At 44.5% G+C, this 23,755-nt stretch overlaps 2 protein-coding genes across 4 annotated transcripts in view; both read right to left on the bottom strand.

Moving 5' to 3' along the window:
- Nucleotides 1-3,421, bottom strand: part of SPEG (striated muscle enriched protein kinase) — a 138,936-nt gene extending 135,515 nt beyond the window's left edge. The window contains exon 1 of one of the 3 annotated variants that reach the window (XM_026665563.2): nucleotides 2,801-3,421. In XM_026665563.2, coding sequence (XP_026521348.2) covers nucleotides 2,801-3,245 — 445 coding nt within the window. In that variant the 5' untranslated portion in view covers nucleotides 3,246-3,421. The remainder of the gene's footprint in view (nucleotides 1-2,800) is intronic. The other 2 variants (XM_087950517.1, XM_087950528.1) reach the window with 2 other exon arrangements.
- A 7,296-nt stretch (nucleotides 3,422-10,717) lies between these two features.
- On the bottom strand, nucleotides 10,718-23,375 carry DES (desmin). Its single transcript, XM_026665582.2, has 9 exons — nucleotides 22,758-23,375; nucleotides 19,378-19,438; nucleotides 17,907-18,002; nucleotides 16,199-16,360; nucleotides 15,943-16,068; nucleotides 15,283-15,503; nucleotides 14,337-14,380; nucleotides 12,948-13,030; nucleotides 10,718-12,021 (listed from the first exon to the last, which is right to left on the bottom strand). The coding sequence occupies exons 1-9, from the start codon at nucleotides 23,309-23,311 to the stop codon at nucleotides 11,980-11,982; spliced, it is 1,389 nt and encodes a 462-aa protein (XP_026521367.1). The 5' UTR covers nucleotides 23,312-23,375; the 3' UTR covers nucleotides 10,718-11,979.
- Nucleotides 23,376-23,755: the final 380 nt, after the last annotated feature.

Below are 23,755 nucleotides of genomic sequence, written 5' to 3'. Positions count from 1 at the left end.
CTTCCGGTGAGCTTTCTACCGGAAAAGCTCACTGGAAGCACTTTTTCATCAAAAAGATGGCGGCGCCCAGCAAACCAGCGGCCCGGTAGGACTTGTTCCACGGACCGGTACCGGTCTGCGGACCGGTGGTTGGGGACCCCTGCTATAATGTTTCTCTCTTTAGTAGAAACAATTGAGTACACTGGGCTTTCTGTAGATTACTAGCATTACATTATACATGTGGTTGTGTTTATGACAGATATTCATAGAATGAGAACTTTCAGACTCTGATTAGATGTCCATCTGTGCATGATTGCCATCTCCTCCAGGTTTTTGACATATGTACAAATAAAAGTTGGGTTTGAGAAGCCACCTGCAGTGTTAAACTTCCCACAAACATAAAGCAATTAAGATTTGAACTTTACTTGTTTTAAAGTTCTGAGACAACTTGGGAATGTACAGATCTTATAGTAGTTACCTTCGCAAATATTAAACATGTTAGATTTGTAGGACCCTCATCTAGATAAGCTTATAATATCCTTGTTAGAAACAGCCTTCTGAAACCTATTGGCTGTGTTCACACAACATAAAATCCGTTGCTAATATGTTAGCCTAGCTGTGGTTCAGCACATCATGCAAATATAGTTCTTAGAATTGGCAGAGTTTTCCAGCTCTAACCTTTTTGAACCTATATGGGATATGACCTTCATCTGATTGACTAAATGCCTGTCAGTTCCATTTTGGAAAAAAAAAAATCCTGCCATGTGATTCTCTGGTTCATTGGACCATGATCCAAGAAATACAATCTTGAGTGGGTGCTAAATCCAAATGCATTACAGCACATATTGTAGATTTATCTCTGGAAAGGAATGGAGTACACACTAAGGTGGCCAACTTGGAGCAGCTTCACCAAACAGGTCAAAATTAGACTGGTTGAACTTACAAGAGTTCCTCTGTCTTGGAGACATTTCAGCCTAAATGTCTTCTCTTGTTTTATGTAGGGAAATACTTCTGCTTCTGTTAATGAGTCAAGAAACAGGAACTCCCTCTAGCTATCAATCACGTAATCTAGCACTAGTTTGGCAGGCGACTGTCAAAGCTGTAATGCAGGATACTAGAGCCTCTCTGCTGCAGCTCATTGGACCATGCTGATTTAGGAGTGACTTCCACTTTTTTTTTTTTTTTTTTTTTTGGGAAGATGGGGGGAAAAGAAAAGCACAACTAAGCCTCCCCCCCTGTCTTTTTTTTTTTTTTTTTTTTTTTTTTTTTTTTTTTTTCTTTTTTATATATTCACAACTATTTTACACTTTGTACTTATTTCTTGGAAACAATGACAAATCCAATAAATAAAAAATAAAATAAATAAATATTGTGTATGATGACAAACACATTTGAAGTACTGGAGGTAGGAAAAGGGCTGTTGGTGAGTTGGTAGCAGTTTCTATCACGCCCTCAGCACCAAGAAGAACCTGATCATCGGAAAGCTATGTGGGAAGAGGGGGATGATTCAGTTGACGAAGTGAGAAGCAGCCTCTCTGGCAGTGGGCTGGCCGGACAGGAGGCGGTTTAATTTCCTGAAAGGGCTCAGGTTGCAGATATTAATGATTGCCCTAACTTGGGAAGGAGGGAAGAATGGGACCCGCCCGTTGCCCCTCATAGTTGCCCATTTGCTGGGCCACAAAAATATGTGCTTTGCTATCCCCTACAAAGAGCCGTAGTGGCACGGTGGTTAGAATGCAATATTTCAGACTAATCTGCCCACTGCCAGGAGTTTGATTCTCACTTGTTCAGAGTTGACTCAGCCTTCCATCCTTCCAAGGTTGGTAAAACGAGGACCCAGATTGTTGAGGGCAATATGCTGACTCTGTAACCCACTTAGAGAGGGCTGTAAAGCACTGTGAAGCAGTATATAAGTCTAAGTGCTACTTACTATTATGTAATTTCCACCCTGTTTCTAAGGCAGGGGTCTTCAAACTTGACAGCTTTAAGACTTGTGGACTTCAACTCCCAGAATTCCTCCTCCAGTCATGTTAGCTCAGGAATTCTGGGAGTTGAAGTCCACAAGTCTTAAACTTGCCAAGTTTGAAGACCCTTGTTCTAAGGGCTCCAACAGCCTCACTAAGACTTCCCTAACTTCAGAATGGGTCCAATTTAGTTGTCAAGGAGTTTTATCTAATACGAATAAGCAATTGTAGTTCTGCTAAATGGGGGTGCTATTCTCCTCTTAATTCTTTTAATTCTTATTCTCTAATAAGAGGCAAGGGGTGAATTAAGCCCAGGAAAGGCATGCACTCAGGTTTTCCATTTCCTCCCGGTTCTATTCATATCATAAGGTCCAATGACTGGAAGGACCATGCTTAGATAATGACAGGTGTTCAGCATCTACAGAAGTTCCCCATTCCTGCCCTACACTGTGACCCAGAGGGCTGTCTGGTTTATGCCAGGGATTGATTTCTAGAAGAAAGACGTACAGGAGCTAAGCCTAAGGACCAAACACCCTGCAACAGGAAACCCTGGCTCTTTGATTCATTGGGAGAATGAACCATGTTTACTTATCGATAAGGGTTATGAATTTGATACACAATCAGAGGTTCTCTGTTATCATTCTTTTCCAGCCTGGCACTGGGTTATAAACCCTGCTCTTTTGCAGTGCTGCTAAATATGTGCTCGGGCTAAAGAATTGGGTCTCTTGGAAAAGCAAGGCTGATTGTTCCCCCTTGGGAAGCTTAGTGGTCATTGTTAATGCAGCAACTGCTCTGCCCAGGTAGGGCTCAGGCACTGCAGCCCCACCAGACACCCACCCCTCCCACTTTATCCATACCTTCCATATCGGTGACTGTCACGGTGGCTGTGCTGACGGCTTCACCATGCTTGTTCTTGGCCACACAGTTGTAGACTCCAGCGTCCGACACCTTGCTGTTGAGGATTTGGAGGCTGCCATAGTCCTCTTCTTCTTCTTCTTCTTCTTCCTCTTTGACCTTCTTCTTGACGGAAGCAAGAGGTGCCTTCTCCTTGTACCAGGTCAGGTGTGGCTGGGGGTTGCCGGTCACAACCACCTTCAGCAGGAAGTCATGGCCGATGCTAACAGCTGTGTCTTTCAGCTCCTGCAGAAAAACCGGAGCCGCAGGGCGTCCCTGCTCCGCTGTGACTTTGGCTCTCTTGGGAGGGATGGCAGGGCTTGGAGGAGCTCTGCTGGACACCTGTCCTGCCTGCTCAGCTTCACCTGTGCCGTGGATGAAAATATTCTGTTCCTGAGCTTTCTGCATGGTTTTAGGGCCTCACTGACCGTTACACGGTCTTTGGTTGCAGTGATATTGCATAAGACACACACACCCTCCAACCTAGGACTTTGCAATCTCTCAGCCAGATAGGGCCCCACGCAGCCCCCCGGCAGCTGTTTCCCTTCCTCGATGTTCACCCTCTCTGTGTGAGACCCCCCAATTGCTGGGCATCTGCCAGGGGGCACTGACGCTGCTCCAGGTGCCTGCCCACCCAACCGGACAAGTCCCAGAAGGTTCCTTTGCTGCCAGGCAAGGGGTTATTTTTAGGATGGTCTCAGATTGCAGCCAGCCCATCTCAATACCCTGAGGGAGCTGGACTCTTTGCAGAGGGCACAATCCTCCCCATTCACACAACACCCGTGCCCTCATTCTCAAACTCCTAACGCCCTTTACCGTCTTTTTATGGTCCCACTACTCCTCATTCCACTGAATTACACCCCTTCCCTTTTAGAGGAAGGGAAATACACAATGAAAAATCCTACAGCGCCTCCCCACCATTTAGTTCCACCCTCCCTCTCTTCCTCCCAAGCAGCAGCTGTTTTCTGACATGTCACATTCCTTGACCGAAGCTGAGAAGAGCAGAGTATATGACTGGGGTGGCTTAGCTTCTCTGGCAAAGATAAAAAGTGGGTGGACACAGTTTGCCAAATCGGGACTGACTGGGGGACATAGGGGGCCTCTTTAGCCCAGCCGCCCTTTTCCTCGTTTCTAGACAATTCACACTGGGCACACCTCAAATGCAGGGTGGAGATAAAGGGCTCCCTTCTATGACCCCAGTGGGAATATTTGAAGAAATGATCCTTCCCCAAGTTCTAAACAAAGTCCATTTTCCCTTCTATATCACTGTTTTAAAAAATTGATTAGATTTATACCCCACATTTTATAGGGGGAGTTGCAGGCAATGTGCATGGTGCTCTCTCCTATTTTTCCCTACAACAACCCTGTGGATTGAAGACAGAGAGAGAGACGGAGGGAGGGAGGGAGGGAAATAGATAGATAGATAGATAGATAGATAGATAGATAGATAGATAGATAGATAGATAGATAGATAGACAGACAGATAGATAGATAGACAGACAGACAGACAGACAGACAGACACAGACATACAGACACGGACATACAGACACAGACAGAGACACAGACACAGACACAGAGACACAGACACAGACACAGACACAGACAGACAGAGGCATAGGCATACAGACACACACACACAGATGAGATTCTGCCGAAACATTGCTACAACTTTAAAAGCACAACTATAATGACGTGGGAAAATACCCGAACAAAGCTGAATACCACACACACACACACACACACACACACACACACATGTATACGTATACATATACGTATGTATGTATGTATGTATGCTTCTGGTTGTGTTCGTCTGTGAGTCAGACTTTAAAAGCACAACTATAATGACGTTGCAAAATACCTGAACATTCGGCTTTGTTCGGATATATATATATATATATATATATATATATATATATATATATATATATATATATATATATATATATATATATATATATATACACACACACACACACACACACAGAGAGAGAGAGAGAGAGAGAGAGAGAGAGAGAGAGAGGCTGTCCTCCCACCCTCCAATTACCCAGTGAGCTTGCATGTTTAGGGGCAGACTAAAACCTGGGTCTCCTTATTCCTAGGCCTTATTCATTACGTATCACACTGGCTCTCGCACAGTTGTGCCAAATATTCTCCATGATCCATAGGGTGAAGTGAAGAAGATCTAGGTGCTTTAGGTCACAAAGACAAGTGAAATATGCAGAGTCGGCTTTCTTTTGGCAAATGGAACATTGAGAATCCTGCCAACCCCACATCTAGACAGCAGAGGTCCATGCGTTCTGGGGAAGAGAAAGGCAGGATGGTAGGGTCTGAAGCCAAATGTATAAAGGTGGCCTTGGCTCAATGTTTGTGTAGAGGAGAGAAGATCGGAAAGGGATCGTCATTACCTCCATCACCCAGGAAGAAAACATTGGGCCGTCCGTGCATGGAAACGGAGGGATGGAAAACCCCAGCTGGCCATGGAGTTCCTTGGATCATAAGCACTTGTAGTTCTCTGGAGCAGCAGCACACTTATAATATGTAAGAAAAGCTAGCAAGATCTGAGAGAGACGGCTAATTCGGAAGATTTCAAGTTAGTGGAACTGGGGGGAGAGATAAACACGGTATGAGAAAACTTGTCTGCTAGAACTGGCTGAAAAAGAATTGGCTATCGGGGAGGACGCTCATAGCATACAAAGAATGACTTGTATGAACCCTAGCATATTGACACAATAACAGATTTCCTGTCGTGGGCTTTGTGCTCTGCACACAAACCCTTATTGTCGAGAGACTTATGAATTACTCAGGGGGGAAAAAAAACATGTTGATATTATCCATTTAAAAGACAAACCAACAGGAATTACAGCCTGGAGAAATATCTCTTTACCACGAGATCATGAAATGATGCTGCCACCTGCTGGAGAAGAGAAATTTTGCTTTTCAAGTGACCGAATAGAGCTGTGAAAAGCTTACTGTACTCGAGTATGGTACACGGACAAGGAAGCAGGAAGCTGGTGAAATAAAATGCAACAGGTAAATTACAAACCATAGTCAGTGCACTAATATTAAAAAAAACAACCCTATGTGTTGGTCTTCAGTTTGGATCCTGGGCACAATAAAGTTATGCATCATAAAAGGTACAGGTAAAGTTTCTCCTGTCCAGTCTGGTCCGGCTCTAGGAACAATGCTCATCTCTGTTTCCTAGCCGAGGGAGCCGGCGCTGTCCAAAGACAATTCTCTGATCATTTGGCCAGCCTGACTATATGCCGAAGCGCAAAGAACGCTGTTACCTTCCCACCAAAGTGGTACCTATTTACCTACTTGCATTTGCATTCTTTTGAACAGTTGGGATCGGGGGAAGGTCAGGCCTTGGGGCAAGGATGAGAGCTCACCCAATCATACTACGCTCAGGTCTTGAACCTACGCTATCAGCTTTCCATCTGACAAGCTCAGCATCTTTAACTGCTGAACCGCTAAACTACAATGTGGCTTGATTTTGTTTTAATATTAATCCCCCGGCCATTGTAATTAGCCAACACTACTTTATAGCTTAGCACAGGGGCTATGCTATGCTGGCTGGAGAATTCTGGGAGTTGAAGTCCACAAGTCTTAAAGTGGCCAAGTTTGGAAACCTCTGGCTTCGCATGTAATGCAACTTTTATTCAGAAAACTGTAGTTAAAGAAGCCTGATCTGGATTGATGATGGTATACCATGTTAGTGTCAACCTGGCTATTTTATTTTTAAATCATAGTTTATGGCTTAATGTGCAGTATTGTGTAGTGCCAGTTTATCTAGTAAACCATGCTTAAATAAAATGTGAAGCATGAAACCAAGCAATATATGTAAAATACTTTCAAGGCTCTCTATTAATCCTAATATTATTATATCTTGTCCAAGGAGATGGTGCAGTAAATTTAAAAAAAAGAATAAAGCAAAAGAAAACTAAGGGAAAATATAAAGCATCCATTTCCTTTAATTTAGTTCTGTGGGTTTACATGAAATCCTTCTTAAATTAAAAATGCCTTTGAAAAAAATATCACCTAATCCCATTTTTAATTTTTTTTGGGGTGCCTTCATGTCAGTCCTCGCCTGAATAATCCTGCAGTTTTCTTGGCAAGATTTCAGAAGTGGCTTTTGCCATTGCCTCCATCCTAAGGCTGAGAGGGAGTGACTGGCTCAAAATCAGCAGGCTGTTTTGTGCCTAAGGCTGAACTCATAGTCTCCCCGTTTCTAGTTTGGTAACTTACACCTTATTCCAAACTGATTAACAGAATAAATAAACAAACGGAGAATACAGCTACCCTAACTCTGCTTCCAATATCCAGACAACCACTAGATGGAAAAATGATATTTTAGTTGGATTGATGACATGACTACAGTCACATGGCTGCCTGCAGAAGTCAGACATCATATCTATCCAAAAGTCAAAATAGTCGTGCAGGGCAGTGGCCTGCAAATAGAGGAGACAGGATGTGATTATTGAATCTGATAGGAGCTGACCAGCCCCTTACTTTATTTTTATTTATTTTTATTTATTTATTTGATTTGTCAATTGTTTACAAGATAATAAGTACAAGTGTATACATAGTTGTGAATATATGAAATGGGTACATATAAGAAAAATAAAAGAATAAGAGAAACAATAGGACAGGGACGGTAGGCACATTGGTGCGCTTATGCACGCCCCCTACAGACCTCTTAGGAAAGGGGTGAGGTCAATAGTAGACAGTCTAAGGTTAAAGTTTTGGGGTTTGGGAAGAGACTACAGAGTCGGGTAGAGTATTCCAGACATTGACCACTCTATTGCTGAAGTCGTATTTCCTGCAATCAAGTTTGGTGCGGTTTACTTTGAGTTTGTATCTGTTGTGTGCTCTTGTGTTGTTATGGTTAAAGCTGAAGTATTCATTGACAGGTAGGACATTGCAATGTATGATTTTATATACCATGCTTAAGTCGGACCGAAGACGGCGTAATTCGAGGTTTTCTAGTTTTAGAATTTCGAGTCTGGTGGCGTAAGGTATTCTATAACGGGTAGAAGAGTGGAGAACTCTTCTTGTGAAATACTTCTGGACTTTCTCAATTGTGTTAATATCACATACGTGATAAGGATTCCAGACTGATGAACTGTGTTCGAGTATTGGTCTAGCAAATGTTTTGTATGCTCTGGTTAGTAGTGAGATATTACCAGAGAAAAAGCAACGAGGATTAGGTTAACAACTCTTAATGCCTTTTTGGCTATGTAGTTGCAGTGAGCTCTAGCACTTAGATCATTAGAGGTGAGTATTCCCAGGTCCTTTACAGAGCTTGGGTCATCAACAAGATCTTGACTATTCAGCTTGTATTTTATTTTCTGATTTTTTTTACCAATATGTAAGACAGAGCATTTATTTGTTGAGATTTGGAGTTGCCATATGTTAGACCATTCAGATACATAGTCTAGATCTTTTGAAGGGTAGTAGTATTGTCTGTGGTATTGAATAGCTTTACATCATCAGCGAAGAGAACGCAATTGCTCTTGATATGATCACAAAGGTCGTTTATGTAGATTATGAAGAGAGTTGGTCCTAGAACACTGCCTTGGGGAACACCACTATTGACAGGTACTGGATTTGATAGGGCGTTCCCAATTTTGACCATTTGTTGTCTGTTTGACAGGAATGCTTCTATCCAGTTATTCAGTTGTCCAGAGATACCATAAGATTTTATTTTTAGGAGTAGTTTGTCGTGTACCACTGAATCAAAGGCTTTGCAGAAGTCTATGTAGATTGCGTCTATTGCTTTGCCCTGGTCGAGTTGAGTAGTCCATATGTTTTTGCAGTGTAAGAGTTGCAGATTACAGGATAGTTTTTCTGAAACCAAATTGTTTATTGGAGAGTAGGTTGTTGGTCTCTAAATGGAGGATGATGGATTGGTTAATAATTGATTCCATGACTTTACAGGTGACGCAGCATAAGGAGATTGGTCTGTAATTTTCAACTAGGCTTGGGTCTCCCTTTTTGAAGATGGAATGACTGTGGCTTGTAACCATAGGTTGGGCAAGGAGCTGGTTCTGAAAGATCTTTCAAAGATTATGCTTAGAGGTTTGGCTATGGCAGCGGATAGTTTTCTTAAGAAGTAGGCACATATTCCATCCGGTCCAATAGATAGAGATGGTTTTAGGTTGCGTAGTGCTTTTTCAACGTTGTCTACTGTAAAATCGATATGTATTAGATCATTATTGTTGTCTGTGGTACGCTAGGAAACATTGGGCATGATCCATTACTGTTTACAAACACTGAGCCGAAGAATGTGTTAAAGATGTTGGCTTTAATGGTGTCGTCGCTGCAGTCTTTACCATCAGGTCCTATCAAGGGAGGGATGGACCTTGAGTCTTTAGTTTGTTGTTTACAAAATTGTAAAAAGCACGGGTGGAATTGGTGCTTAGAAGGTTTTCCTCTTGTTTAATGTGGTAATTGGTGCATTCGGTCTTTATCTGGTGGCATAAATTTTTATATCGGTTTTTGAAATTAGCAACGTGACCAGATTTGTTTTTCCGCCAGAGTGATCTCTTTTTGGATTGAAGTTTCCTTATTGATACTTCTGACTCATTTTATTCAATCAGGCTGTCTGAACACCAGACATCATTCACGAAACAAAGCTTGTGTCGGGAGAAAGTGGAAACCACCTTCACATCTAAATCAGCTAAATATGAAGCTAGCCAGCCTCAGAATGAAATGAGGACAGAACCATGAGCATAAGCTCTTAAAACATAATTAGCAAAATATCTTCAAGCTACAGTTAGAGGGACATGTACATGAATTAAAAGATCTTATTTGTATAAGTCCTTGGGTCTATCATTTACTGGTAATCTCTCAGTCTCAGAGTCTCATGAGGTAGTAAGCACTTCCTAAAGAACATGGACGAAGACACAGTTTCTAAAATGGTGATGTTGGGCACATTTAGTGTGACTGTGCATGACTAGAGCACTTGTAAGTTCTAATTGTGCTAAAGCAGAATTAAATGTGATGGGGAAACAAAGCTGTGATCCCTTTGGGTTTACATGGGGTGTTTCTGGTGCTGAAGAGAATGTAAGTCTGCTATAGAGAACCAACATTTAGATCACACTCGATGTCTCTTTAATAACTGCAGAGCAAAGAGCAGCACTTTTAAGGGTCCCTTCTCCTGTCTGTAGCACCATTAAGAGGCTGGGTGTTGAAGCCAGTGCCAAGCAGAATCTGTACAGGAGGCCCTTCCATATATGAGGGGCTGTGGTGGTAGCACATTTCCAAAATGCAGGTGGACATATAGTGAATAGGAGGAAGCCTGGTGTAAACCAGGGATAATGAAAAACATGCCACCAAAATTAAGGTGACCAACCGTCCTCCTTTAGGGAGGACAGTCCTCCTTTTGTAAGTTCTGTCCTCTCTCGAAAAGCATCCTCCTCCATTTCCTCCTTTTTGATATTTGAAGACTAATCTGTAAATCTCCGTATTTGATCGATACCAATCCGATCCGTTGTGTGTGATGTGACGTATTTGTATTTGACATGACAATTCATCAAGTGCAGCGAGATGCGATTATGAGACGCATGCGCTCCACACAGAATTGTTTTGAGAGAGTGTGCCGTGCACAAGTGGCTTTGTTTTTTCTTCTTCAATTTATTTGTGTCCCCCTTTTTCATTGTAAAAAAGTTGGTCACCTTAACCAAAATGGTAGAGAAGCAGGACACGTTAGAAATGCCTCTGCTATACAAAGCATATAAATCTCTTGGAACCAGATAGAATCCCCTTCTCCTTTCTCCTTCTTATCTTCCTTTCTCCTTCTTCTCAATGTGTGATTAGATTGAATCAGATTTACTCTGCCAGAGCCAGCAAAGGAAGAACATATATACACAGTCAGTTTTGTGCTGCATAGTTTATTTATCTCTTTGCAGGACCAGTATGTGTTGGGGAGGGGGGGGGAGTGTAGGGCTAGGAGTATTCACTTTCTCTCCATGTCCTCTCTCTCTCCATTCATTCACAGTTACAAACTGTTCTTTGCTCGCTCTCTCCATCAGTCCCTTCCTCTTCTCTTCTACACCATCTTTTGCAGGCCTTTCAGCAGTCCCCATGGGACGGATTTGGGATGTGGCAAAAAGGGATCGTACCCCAGGCAGAGAAGCTGGCCCTAGTGGGTGTGTTGCCCCCTGGCATCTTGCTCCTCTCCCTGGTGGCCTTTCTATCCCACCTCCCAAATCAGGAGCTTCACTTCGCAGCAGGAATGTGGGAGGGCTCGTCCCCTTCTGGGCCCAAATCTCCTACTCTAAGAGGCCTCGTTCACTTTCTCCTTTAGAGATCCTAATTTCCCTAGCACCCTAGCCTACACTTGTAGGAAACCCCCAAGACGGGCACGGGGGAAACCTTGCCCAACAGAGCTTCAGTAGCATAGCAAAAGGGACAGGGGCAATCGCTTAGAGATGCAAGCACCACCCCCCCACAAGCAGAAAGGAGTCCTGCTCCCTTGAGGGTAGGGGCAACCCTGTGGCTTTGGTCCCGGAGGCAAGACTGGGCAGGTGACTCAGCCTCATTCTCTGGGCTAGGCTCACGCGTCCTCCCCTTTCCTCTGTCTTTGCACGGCCTGCAGGTAGCTCTCATTACCGCTGCAGCGGAAGGACCCAGAAGGGGCAGGGACCCACACTCGGGTTGGGGTTGTCACTGCACATGACTTATCAGAGCACACACGTATGTGGCTCGGGGGCACGTGTGCCCATGTAAAGGCAGGCGAGAGTTTCCTTTTCAGGCAACGGCCAGACCCCCGTACAGGGGCAGGAAGCCTCAACCTCAAACCCATGCCCCTTACACACGCATTGCACATGCACGCACGCACATACACACAGAGAGCTGCACCTCTCTTCCTGCCCTCCTCCTGCCAAAGGGCAGGAAAAGGAAAGAACGAAAAGAAAAGAAAAGAAAAGGAAGAGGAGAAAGGGAGCCGAAGGAGAGAGGCTTGGGGGAACAGAAGGCTTCTTGTTGTACATTCAGTTGAGCGGGTGAGGTTCTCCAGCGATGCTCTTACAAAAAGGGGTGTGCGGGAGAAGGTGTGGGAACCGGCATCCCCTGGTTTTTTTGCACACGAGAAGGAGAGGGTTGAGATGGGCCAAGTCGCTCTGGGAGTTACGAGACCTACATCATTTCATTATGTTGCTGCATGGCTTCGCTGACCACCTGGAGAAAAACAGAGACTTCTGTTAAGAAAAGCCCTAAGTCCCACCCGCCTGGGCCTTCTCCCAATCGGGTGGGGCCTTCGCTCGTTCCCACCAGTGGCTTCCCTATTTCTGCTTTGTACGGACAGAAGAAAAAGGGAGACAACTACATCCGGCTATGTTCCTTCAGATGCATCTCCCGTTCCTTATTCTCGGTAAGCAGGGGTGGGATTCTACCAGTTTGGACCGGTTTGGGCAAACTGGATGTTAAGTTTCCATCCGGTTCGCCGAACCAGTATTTCAAACGACTGTCTGGCCCCACCCACCTCTCCCAGGAGCCACGCCCATCATGGCCATGCCCACCGAGCAACTGGGCAGTGAACCGGCTGCTGGGATTTTTGAATCCCGCCCGTCAGTAAAGCTGACACCAAGAGGGCGAGCTGTTCTCAGAACTGTTCCCCCTGCTCCACAATAATAAGGCGTCGAAATATTCCATGAACTGGCAGAGGCATGGTGACAAGGTCAGCCAATGAATAGGCATGGCAACTAAGTCAGCCAATGAGGGCTGTTTGGAAACTGAAACTGGAAGGAGCCTAGGCGTGGCTCTATATTAAGCTCTGAGCTTTGAAGCTGCAGTCTTGTCTGCAACTGCTGAATCGAAAGGGAAACCGTTCTCTGCTGTTCTCTCATCTACTTGTGTTTTTGCCTGTAACTCTCTACCACGTTGAAAGAACCTACAGTGGTATTGTACTTTTACATCATTATGTGTTATGTGTATATAAAGAAGTTAATGAACCAGTCATCTGTGTGTACTTTCTGGATTGCAATTTCCGCTGCAAACTCTTAACAAATTCAAGACTAGCTTTATTTATTTTTCCTGGGGTTTTCTATTGGGCAGCCGTGTTGGCTAACCCTTCTGATTTTCATCAATGCCCACTGTCAGCTTACCTCCCCATCACGTGTCTCAATGGTTTTGATGGTCACTGTTTTTTTGGTATGGACCTCAGAGCTCCTCTGCTCTGGGCTGGTCTCTGTAGGACAGAAAGAGGCATGAGTTGATAATGGGTGCACTCTGGGCTGCGTTCCGTGGGAGAAAACGGCATCTGGAGAATTTCCTCTGCGGCTGGGGATGTTTTCTCCCAGGCTCACTGTTCTCCATCTCTTGCTCACACCAAGACTTAAGAGTAGATGGGTACCACGTTCACTTCATGTCCCTGACACCACGCACCCCACGCCGGCTCTTGTCAACCTGACTGAACAGTCTGTGAAACGCAGTGAGCATTTAGGCCAAAGTAAAATGATCTTCCAAGCTCTTCTTCAGTTCTACTCAATTTGGCTACAGCATCAAGGCAGAGCTTGAACTCAGAACTAGAATTACCACAGCTATACTATTTAGGCTTGATTGCCGTTATCTTTTAGCCTTTATAAGATTCTTTTGGGGCAGAAGACAGAGAGAGTTTATTCTCGTTTTGATGCAATGCTGAGAAAGTGGTAGCTATCCTCTTTGGTTTTGTTAGTGGCATGTATGTTTACAGAAATATTCATCGTGGCGCATTTCCTGAAAAGTTATAAAAAAAGATAATATCCCTCACCCAGCTCGCCCCGGGGGGCCTGGGGAATGGTTAACCCCTGGTGTGTGGCATTCTTAATACAGAAGTCTCTTGTTTATAGTGTCTCGTCCATGTTAGAAAGAAACTTGAGAGATGGACTCATTCAGCTCACTTATACATTTCTGGATAGAAGTACATATTATGCCTGGTACCAATCCCCACCCTCACCCCTGTAGAGAAAAACAGCTTTAGGTCAGACTAGTTTGGAGTGGAAGGTAGGCTGGGAATGTATAATCCTTCCTTCCTCTGAGCCTTCCTCCTTGCAGTTGTAGGGTTTTGGATACATTTGTCATTACGGGCCCATTTCAGGAACTCCAGCACAAGGAGGAAAGTCAGAGAGGCAGGAGGGAGAGGTATGGTCTCAGAGAGTGGCTCTGTGAGTGAGATGGGCAGTTTCTAAATTTGATAAATAATATAAATAAATAAATAAAGGGAAGGGCACCATCTTTAATTGAAAAGCAACGTCTTTCTCCCCTTCCTATAAATGTCATCCTCTAAAACCCCATTTTCTTTCCAAAAAAAAACATTTTATTCAGGACTAAGCAGAACAGATTATGACAGGCACGAAACACGTAATTCCATCCTCATTGGAATCACCGTTCTAAAGGGAACCTTGGGTTTGGCCTTTCTTCCGTTTCTGTTCCATCTTTAGCACTACAAAATGTCCCACGTGATTTGCATGCCCACAGATCCCTTTAAGCACGTAAACCAGATCCACGTCACTTACCTCGGAAGTTGATGGCTGAAAAAGTTTGAATGGGCAGTGAAATTCTGTAAAGAAGGGAAGGGAAAGGGAGGTTAAAATAACCTTGTCTTTTCTTTTCTGCTTTCAGATTTCCTGTGTTTTACAGCAGCCTCCCTCGCCAACAATCATCATTATCCCTTATGGTCCTTTAAAAAAAAAAAAAACTACTTAAATTTGAACTAATTATATTCTTCTGGCTTGCATACTGAAGTGTTGTTTCCAGTCTTCTTGTTGTAATTCTAAAATTGTGTCTTCATGCGAATTCAGCATTATCGCAAAACGTAAATCCCACTAGTCCAAACTGCTCAGCCAAAAGAAAAAAATAACATTTGACTGCAAGAGATTCATTGGTCTATTTCTTTCCTAACTGTCACAACAGAAGGACGCATTTCCTTCTTCGTTATTCTTTTGCTGCCACGAAGCACAAAGGCAGAGTTCAGATATTGTGATAAGCCACATCTCTTTTACTAATTAGATGAACAGGCTAGGTTCAACACACAATAAATGTGGCTAAAACAGGCTAGGTTCAACACACAAAGCCATAGCAACGGTTGAATTCTCACAATAAACCAAACAAAGAAAGCCACTTTTTGGCCTCGTGAGGTGTCTGAACTCAGTCCCAGTAAAATATTGTGTGGCAGTGACAGACTAAGGAAGGGGTCCCCAAATTTAGCAACTTTAAGACTTGTGGACTTCAACTCTCAGAATTCTCCAACCAGCATAGCTGGCTGGAGAATTCTGGGAGTTGAAGTCCACAAGTCTTAAAGTTGCCAAGTTTGGAGACCTCTGGACTAAGGCTTTTCAACCAGTGTAAAAACCTGCTATTATTCCATCAGAGCAAAACCCACCCCAGACAAACCATCTATCAACCTTAATGGACTTAAGCAGCTACCTTCACAAGGCACGTAGTCTTGCAGATAGCGCTCACCTGCTCTCTTCACCCTCCAGCAGCTTGCGGTAAGTGGCAATCTCAACGTCAAGGGCCATCTTGACATTGAGCAGGTCCTGGTATTCGCGCAGGTGCCGTGCCATCTCATCCTTCAAATGCCTGATCTCCTCTTCAAGCCTCTGGATTGTGTCCTGGTAATTGCCGGCCTCGCCGGCAAAACGCTCCTCCATCTCCCTCATCTGCCTCATCAGAGAGTCATTCTGGAAGTCCAAAGGAGGAAAGCAGTGAGGAGAAAGAAAGGAGGAGTTTTTGTAGCCTCCCCCCTCTTTTAAATTGAATATAAAAAATACCCCCCACCCCTTCCTGTCCATTCAAGGGACATAAGAGATTGTTGATCAGAACTTGAGATTTTACCAGGCAGCCTACATGAGGATTTTCAGCTGGCCATGGAACTTCCTCTATATTAAACAGATCTTCTGTCAATCTCCCTCAGAGATTATGAATGGCCTTTCCATCTGACAGCTGTGCAAAACTGCAGCTGCCCACTCCCTGGGCAGTTTGCTTCCTCTGTGCTTCCCTTGCGTTTGTTATCAACGAGCACAGGGAAGAGGAGAAACGCTCCTCCCTAAAATGGTTCAATGCAAAGTCCAGCATTCTGAATTTGACTCCATGATTAACCAGGCCTGGCAGCTCACTCACCGTGCCCTTGAGCGCATCAATCTCACAGGTGAATGATTGGATTTGATGCCGGTACTCCATCATCTCCTGCTTGGCTTGGCGAATGGCATCATTGTTTTTATTTGCTGCCTGAGTCAGGTCAGACACCTGTACGTAGAGGGAGGAGGAGCAGATAAAGCACAAATGCGGATGAATACGAGCAAATCCCATGAAAAGTGAAACCTAACCCCAGTCACCCCCAGCCTTTTAGCCAAGTGCTGCTGCTCTTTCTCCCTACCTTGGACTTGTACCATTCCTCTGCTTCTGATATGTTCTTTGCAGCGATGTTCTCATACTGGGCACGGATGTCACGCAGTGCGGCGGTCAGATCTGGCTTTGACACGTCCATCTCCACCTGGACTTGTTGTTCCTGCAGCTGGGATTGCAATTCTCTAATTTCCTGGAGAAGTTACAAAGAGTGTACCATTAGGCCAATGCAGTAGGGAGAGGCTTACGAACCACCTTCCCTAATCGATACTGGTTAGGCTCCAAAGTCCTTGTTCTCAAAAATTTTGAGAACCATTGAACCGCAAAAGAAGGCTTTCAGTTGTGACAAGACCTTCTCCAACCTGATCTTTCAGAAAGTTGTACACTATTTCACACGACACACTGATCTATGGTGGATTAAACCATTGGGTTACTAAATTAAGCCAGTTCTCTGAGTTCATACAACACATTGAAGCCATCAGGCTAAACCTAAGAAGGACATTCAACCAGAGTTCACTTCTTTACTTACTTACACATAATAGACAGAATCTTGACAGACTAAGCCCTTACTACTTTCGCCTTAATTGATACGCCCTGGGAGATTCTAGCAAGTGGCTAGCCTTACTCTCTTTCTCTATCTCCCATCCAGCTCCAGGCTGGGCTGCTTTTTGTCTCCTTATCAACACCCTTTTTGAAATGTGCTCCTTCCTTCCTGGGAAACTGCTCCTTCACTCTAGTCCATCACACCAGCTCTGGCTCCATAGGCCCCATCTCTTACAGAACCCAAAACTAATAACGCTAGCTTGGTTTACATCAGTGGCCCCCAACCTTTTTTGTGCCACGGCCCGGTACCGGCATCACAAAATGACCCGCGGCCCGGTACCAGCATCAGCACACATGGCAAGGCTAGCCAAGCGACCAGCCAGCCAGCCGTCCCCCGCTTCTCCCCGCCACCTTCAACTCCTCCTTTGTACCTTTGTCGATGGGCTTTGGGACGGCTTCGGGACGGTCGCTCGGCTCGCCTTGCCTTGGGTGCTGAAAGAATCCTCGCGCCTTAGTTTTGTTCGAAGCCGCCCCCTCCCTTCGATGAAACTAAGGCACGAGGATTCCTTCAGGACCCAAATGCCGCTTTCCAACCAGAAAAGCTCACCGGAAGCACTTTCTCATCAAAACAAGATGGCGGCACCCAGCAAACCGGCGGCCCGGTAGAAAATGTTCCACAGACCAGTACCGGTCCAGGGCCCGGTGGTTGTGGACCCCTGGTTTACATCATGCTTTGGTAGGGTTTGCCCAACATGTTAGGAAACTTTGTGCCGCTATACTGAAGTGTGATGCAAACTAGCAGGAGAAGGCTTGATGTTCTCTGGAAATCTTGTCTTAACTATAATCCGAATAATTCCTTATATTTTGAAATCCAAATACCAATTGTCTACCGCAGGGCTGTCAAGCTCGTGGCCCATGGGCCAAATGCGTCACTTGCTGGCCACGCCCATGCCTGGTTTAGCGAAGGAGAAAAAAGTCCTGAAGCAAACTAGCCAGGGAAGCTTGCCTGGTGACACGAAACCTTTGATACTGGATATCATCTTCCTTTTTTTTTTTTCTTCAATTAAAGCTGCTGTTATAGCTTCAATTCTGGGCTTGGTCCTCACTCACCCCCTTCAACAGCCTCACCCCTCCTTCCATTCTACAAGCCATCGTTTTGCGAAGTACAAAGACACATGTACAAGACAGCTGCTTACTTCTTCATGCACTTTTTTGAGGAAAGCAATTTCTTCCTGCAATGATTCGATACGCCTCTCCAAGTCAATACGGGCCAGAGTGGCTGCATCAACATCCTGTAACAGGGGAGAAAAGAGGAGCATGACCTCAGCAATAATAATAGACCCAAGAGGTTGGCCTTCACTAAAAGAGCACGACTTCACTGAATAGGGAAATGATCTTAACTGCCATTTAACTGTGTGCTCCTGAAAAGGCGGAGAGGTTGCGCCCCCAACCTCTCTGATTTTTGACTGACATCATCTGGGAATCTGGCCAATGAAAACAATACTGGAAGTTCTGGAAGCCCAGGAAATGAGTGGGAAGGACCCCAACTGAACCAATTCACATGATCCTTGAACAAAAGGGCTACTAACATTTTCTAACATCACTCCAGATTCTGGCAACCATGACAATGGCAGGGCAGTTGCCTGAATCTCAATTCCAAGTTCCTTGAAATGCAGGGTAAGTGCTGCTCCATTGTATTGTATGTATCCCTGAAGGAGCACTTAAACTACTCTCTGTGGCATACAGATCCTATTGCGAAGGACTCAAAACATCACGCCATTTAGAATATTTTAAGTATTCTAGCGACACGATAAAGTTCATATGTACCAGAGGTGATATTCAGCAGGTTCTGACCAGTTCTGGAGAACCAGAAATAGCAGAAATTTTGAGTAGTTTGGAGAACCGGCAAATATCACCTCTGACTGGGCCCGACCCCATCTATTCTCTGCCTCCCGAGTCCCAGCTGATCGGCTGGGTCTTCTTTTGAGAACGGAGCTGGAAAGCAGGTTAGAGGGGTGGGGAGGGAATGGGATTTTGCAGTAACCTTCCCCCAGGAATTGGGAGGGAATGGAGATTTTACAGTATCCTTCCCCTGCCACGCCCACCAAGCCACGCCCACAGAACCGGAAGTAAAAAAAAATTTGAATCCCACCACTGGTATGTACCTAGGTTGCACACTGTTATATAGACAAAAGAGTAGGAGCCGTTGCAATTATTCAAAAGGGGCTATAGAAGGCTGGCAACTTGATGTTCTCCAGAAATCTTGTCTTAACCACAATCCTAATAATTCCTTACATTTGAAATCCAAATATCAATTGTCTACCACAGGGCTGTCAAACCCGTGTCCCATGGGCCGAATGCATCACATGGTGGCCACACCCACGCCTGGTTTAGCATGGGGGGGGGGAAAGTCCTGATATGTCATGTGACCCCCCACCATAATGACATGAGTTTGACACTCCTGGTCTACCACTTTGGAAAAGATCTGAGAAAATGCTAACAGGTGGCGGAGTGGGAGACACACACAGTATGTCATCTCAGGAACCAAGTGGCAAAAGAAAGCTGAGCTTGCACCTTTAAGTATGCCAAGTGATATTCCCTTTGTTACTATTTCACAGATCTTTCCTTCATTTTCCCAGACACACTGGAGGAAACATTTGGACTTACAGCTCTGAAAGCAGCTAGGTTGTTTTCTGCTTCTTCTTTAAGATGAATCTCCTCTTGCAACCTTTGAAAAAGCGCAGAAAAAATGAGCCTTGGGCAGACTGGATAAATCACTCAATGGTCTATATATACAGCATTGCCTTTCTCATGCTTTAGAAGTCAAGGGCAGCACTTCACCCTTAAACCTCTGACACACTCCCAAGCCACTCTAGTAAGATATCCATCAGGAACGGACAATTCTCCTACATTCCAAGGGGAAGGGGTGGGATCTGGCGGGTGGCCAGGCTTGGAATGGAGCAAGAACATGTCCTCTCATTGCCTGTTTTAGTCAAAGCCTTAAGCACAAAGGCATGAGCTCACTGATGGATAATGCTTACTTCCCCTTCCCTTTTAGGGTAGCACAGCTTTGCCCTAATGAGAAAAGCTGGAGCAAGAGCCAGAGACATGCAAAGAAGCAGCATGAAAACTCTTGGGATGACTGGGATTCTGGAGATGACCCAATAGGAAAGATACATAAGGTGTTGGGAGACAGGTGGAAGGCTACCAAGATGCTGAAATTCAGGATCTGTCTTCCAGACACTTTGACATGGGATTAGTGTAGCATCACCCAAGTCCATTTCCCACCCCCCCCTCACCCTTCACACAGAAGATATTCAGAATTTGGGATTATAAAGTCTTATCACAATCAGACAGGACAATTATTGTTCCTCGGGGCTGAATAAATTGAAACTGTATTCTAATATTTCTGTGGCGTTTGAGATTGGGAAAGGCTCAGCTTCTGGATTTGGACACTAAAGTTAGTGAATCATGGCCCTGGAGTTCTAGTTTCCATATTCTCAACTATGTACCCATATTTGTTTAGTTTTGTGTTTATAAACGCAGCACCCACAAACCTTACAGTTCTAAATTGTCCAAATTTCTGACATCTTAATCCAGACAGGAACCTACAATTACAACAGTTGTTAGTTCCAGCTGTTGTCATCTGCTGGCAGAAGGCTTGCAGAGGCAGTCTTCTGTATAGGAACCCTTGCATCAGCTTGCCCCTATCTTGTGCCTCCTGATGTTGGCGTGGATGTTGGGAGATATGGTTACCCAGATCTTAAGGTCCCCAAGTTAAGAAAGGCTGTTTGGTAGCCACTTCCATTTCTTTTTACGTGGTTTCGTGGGAAAGAGCACAAGAAATGGACAAGTGATACTATTTGCTACGTTGCTATAACTCTGGGACCTTCAATTTGCTACCGTCCAAACTAGAAAGGAAGTTCTTTTTTTGCTTCTCCATAGCATAAACACTGAGACCAAAGATCACAGTTGGCATACGCTATAAAGAACCAACAATTAAAATGGTGATTCCCAAATTCAGTGCATATCTGCTCACAGTTCCAGGAGATCATTCAAATAATATATTTATGTTTTTATTGTACTGTAAGCTACTCAGGATCACATTGGATAATGAGATTGGGGGGTGTTGTTCCAAATTTAATTAATAAATAAAATAAATATCTGGTTGAAAGCCTCTGGCCCCTGGATTTCTTTGTCTGAATTTCCCTTCTCTTATCTATATGCACTTCCTATCAACAAACTCTTTGGCTGTTGCATTCTTCTGACAGGGTCCACTTGTGCCCTGTCAATCACAAGGGGGTTAAATCTGGAGGTAAAGAGAAAGCCTCCAAGAGGATTGGCCACAGAGTAAGAGCCTACGGATTATCCTTCCAGAAGCCCTCTTAATGAATAGCCCAGTTTTTCTCCGAATTGTTGAACGATTTTCATCTCTCTCTCCTATTGTTCTAGCAGATTAACCTGTTCCATTGCTAGTACGAGGTGTGCCAGGCACATCCTATGTGAACCCTACTGAACCCTCCAGAGAAAGGAAACCATGACTTAGCATGATTTATGAACCCAGCTATTACGTCAGTCAAGCCAAGGGATGATCTTTAGGGCTGCAAAAGCTGTAACTATACTGGTACAAACTGTAGGAGGTTATGAAGAATTTGCTGACATACAGTGAAGACCAACATCGCATGACTTCCTGGCAATTACTTTTCCTAATAAACTGAAACTGGATTTCCCTCCCCGCCCCCCATGACTAGAAGAGAAGTTCTGGAACAAAGATTTATAGACTTGGAAGATGCGCTGGATAATATGATATCTTACAACCTACATCTGCATCAGCTCTTTAATATACATTTTTTTTAAATGACGAAGGCAATGTAGAAGAGTGATTTTATTATTAAACCACTGATATATTTAATGTGCAACCCCAGAAGGAAATTGGTTTCGGGCTCTCACATGGAACTAATTAATTTAAAAAGTTTTAAATCCACCCTCTTTCTAATCTTCAGGATATCATTTTTCTTTATTTCAACGCTTTAAAAACTCCTAGAAATAGATCATCATCATATGCTTGTGGCACATATATCCTGAACTAGTCAGGGACTTAGTTGGGACATAAATAGACAATTTGCATCATGCTGGGAAAAAAAATCAGAGCTACCTCATGGAAAGAGGCAACCATAAGTCATCCTCACCCTACCATAATAAGTCAAGAGTTGATCTGACAAGAATTTGCAAACAATTGTTTAGAATATTACCCCTCCCACCCCACCTCATCCCCTGTGCAACTGAAAAGGAAAAAGCAGACCTAACTACGATGGAATTAAACTAAAGATACTCCTCATTAGAACCAAATGCCAGTGTTTGATAAGGAAGAATCATCCACTCCCTGCATAAATAAAATTACATGTGTGATTTTCCATGAGGTCCAAATCCAAACAAGGTATTTGACAAGTATAATTTAGTCTTTTAATCCAATTTTTCTAAAAAGGCAGGGATTGGTGATCTTACTACTGATTTCTGAACCAGCACACATCCCTGTGCCAAAATACACCTCACAAATATTTCTCAGCGTACTTAAATACTGTGCTAGCCTTTCTCTTCAGGATGATCGTTTTAACTCTCAAAAGCTTTCTTCAGTTTCTAAAGATGGAAAGGAACATCACTGGACCCATTCTGAGCCTTATTCAAAGAATACATTTTGTTGGGCCCAGTGAGATAGAATATCTCTTACTAATTATGATGGCAATTTCAGGTTAGAGCACAAGAAGTTTGCAACTTCAAAGTGAAAGTTGCTCAGTGCCGTTTACCGAGGGCCTGGCAAATATGGCATTTGATAGGAGAGATTTTCCATTGCTATTTGGAAGCTCGAAGACTACTCTCCCTGGCTGTGATTTGCATTACCCTTTCCTGTTTCCTCCATCCCTGCTCAAGTAAGTGTTGTACCTGTTCATGACTAGGAAGGAACTTTAAATTTTCAGATCAACATAAAGAGGGATGAGCTTAGAGAAAACAACAACAACATGGTAGCAGGTCATGGGCCTCAGTCTCACCTCTGCTTCAGCTTCTGGAGATCATCTATCAGATTGTCCCTCTCCACATCCACCCGCGCTCGCTGGTTGGTCAGCAGCTCCACCTGGCGCCTCAGCTCCCTCAGCTCTTCCTCATACATCTCAGCGATGCGTGTGGGCTCCTTGCCCTTGAGTCGATTGACTTCAGCCACCATGAGGGCATTCTGCTGCTCCAGGAACCGGACCTTCTCAATGTAATTGGCGAAGCGGTCATTGAGTTCCTGCAGCTCTACCTTCTCATTCGTACGGGTTTGCAGGAATTCCTGGTTCATGGCATCAGCTAGAGAGAAGTCAAGGACCTCGCCGGCACCTTGATAGGCCGAACGCAGCGGGGCCGAGTAGCTTGCGCGGAAGCTAGAAAGAGTGGGCACTGCGGCACTACGGGACACTTGGTATACCCGAGAGGAGACAGAGCTGGCAGAAGAACCCTTGGTGCCGAAGGAAGCCCTTGGGAAAGTAGGGGATGGGAAGGAAGGGGCAGCTGTCCCGCCAAAAGTACGGCGGTACGAGGAGACCCTCTGGGTGGAGTAGCTCATGGTGGCAGCTCAGTGGGACAGGCAGGAAGGCAGCAGCTGCTCTGGGTGAGAAGACAGTGCTGGGACGACAGCCGGAACTCTGCCTATTTGTATCCCTGAGTCCTGACATCGTCATCCAACAGCCCCCTCCTTCTCCTCTCCCAGTTTGGAACAGCTGTGGATTCCTCTGTTGAGTAAGGGAGGAGGGAAATAGATGGCAGCAGCCAGCAAATAATCACGGGACTCAGTCATTTTTTAGGGAGTTCTGCTTGGCAACCGGAGCTGGTCCTTTCCCAGGAGCAGGCCTAGAAATTGACTCAGAACTCCAGAGGGGAGGAGGATGGTTAAAAGAAATGAAGAAGCAAAGAGGGGATATAGAAAACTCTCTTTGGAAAGTGGAAAAGGGGCGGGACAGAGATTGCTGTACAAGACAGAAGAGAGCAGGATATGTATTAGGGGGCATTT

This window comes from Notechis scutatus, chromosome 1, assembly GCF_049901735.1.
Source record: "Notechis scutatus isolate UNSWTSFEM ecotype Mainland chromosome 1, rNotScu1.2, whole genome shotgun sequence".
Taxonomy (NCBI): domain Eukaryota; kingdom Metazoa; phylum Chordata; class Lepidosauria; order Squamata; family Elapidae; genus Notechis; species Notechis scutatus.
The sequence above is the reverse complement of the archived record's forward strand: the minus strand, read 5'-3'. Positions and strand labels throughout refer to the sequence as shown.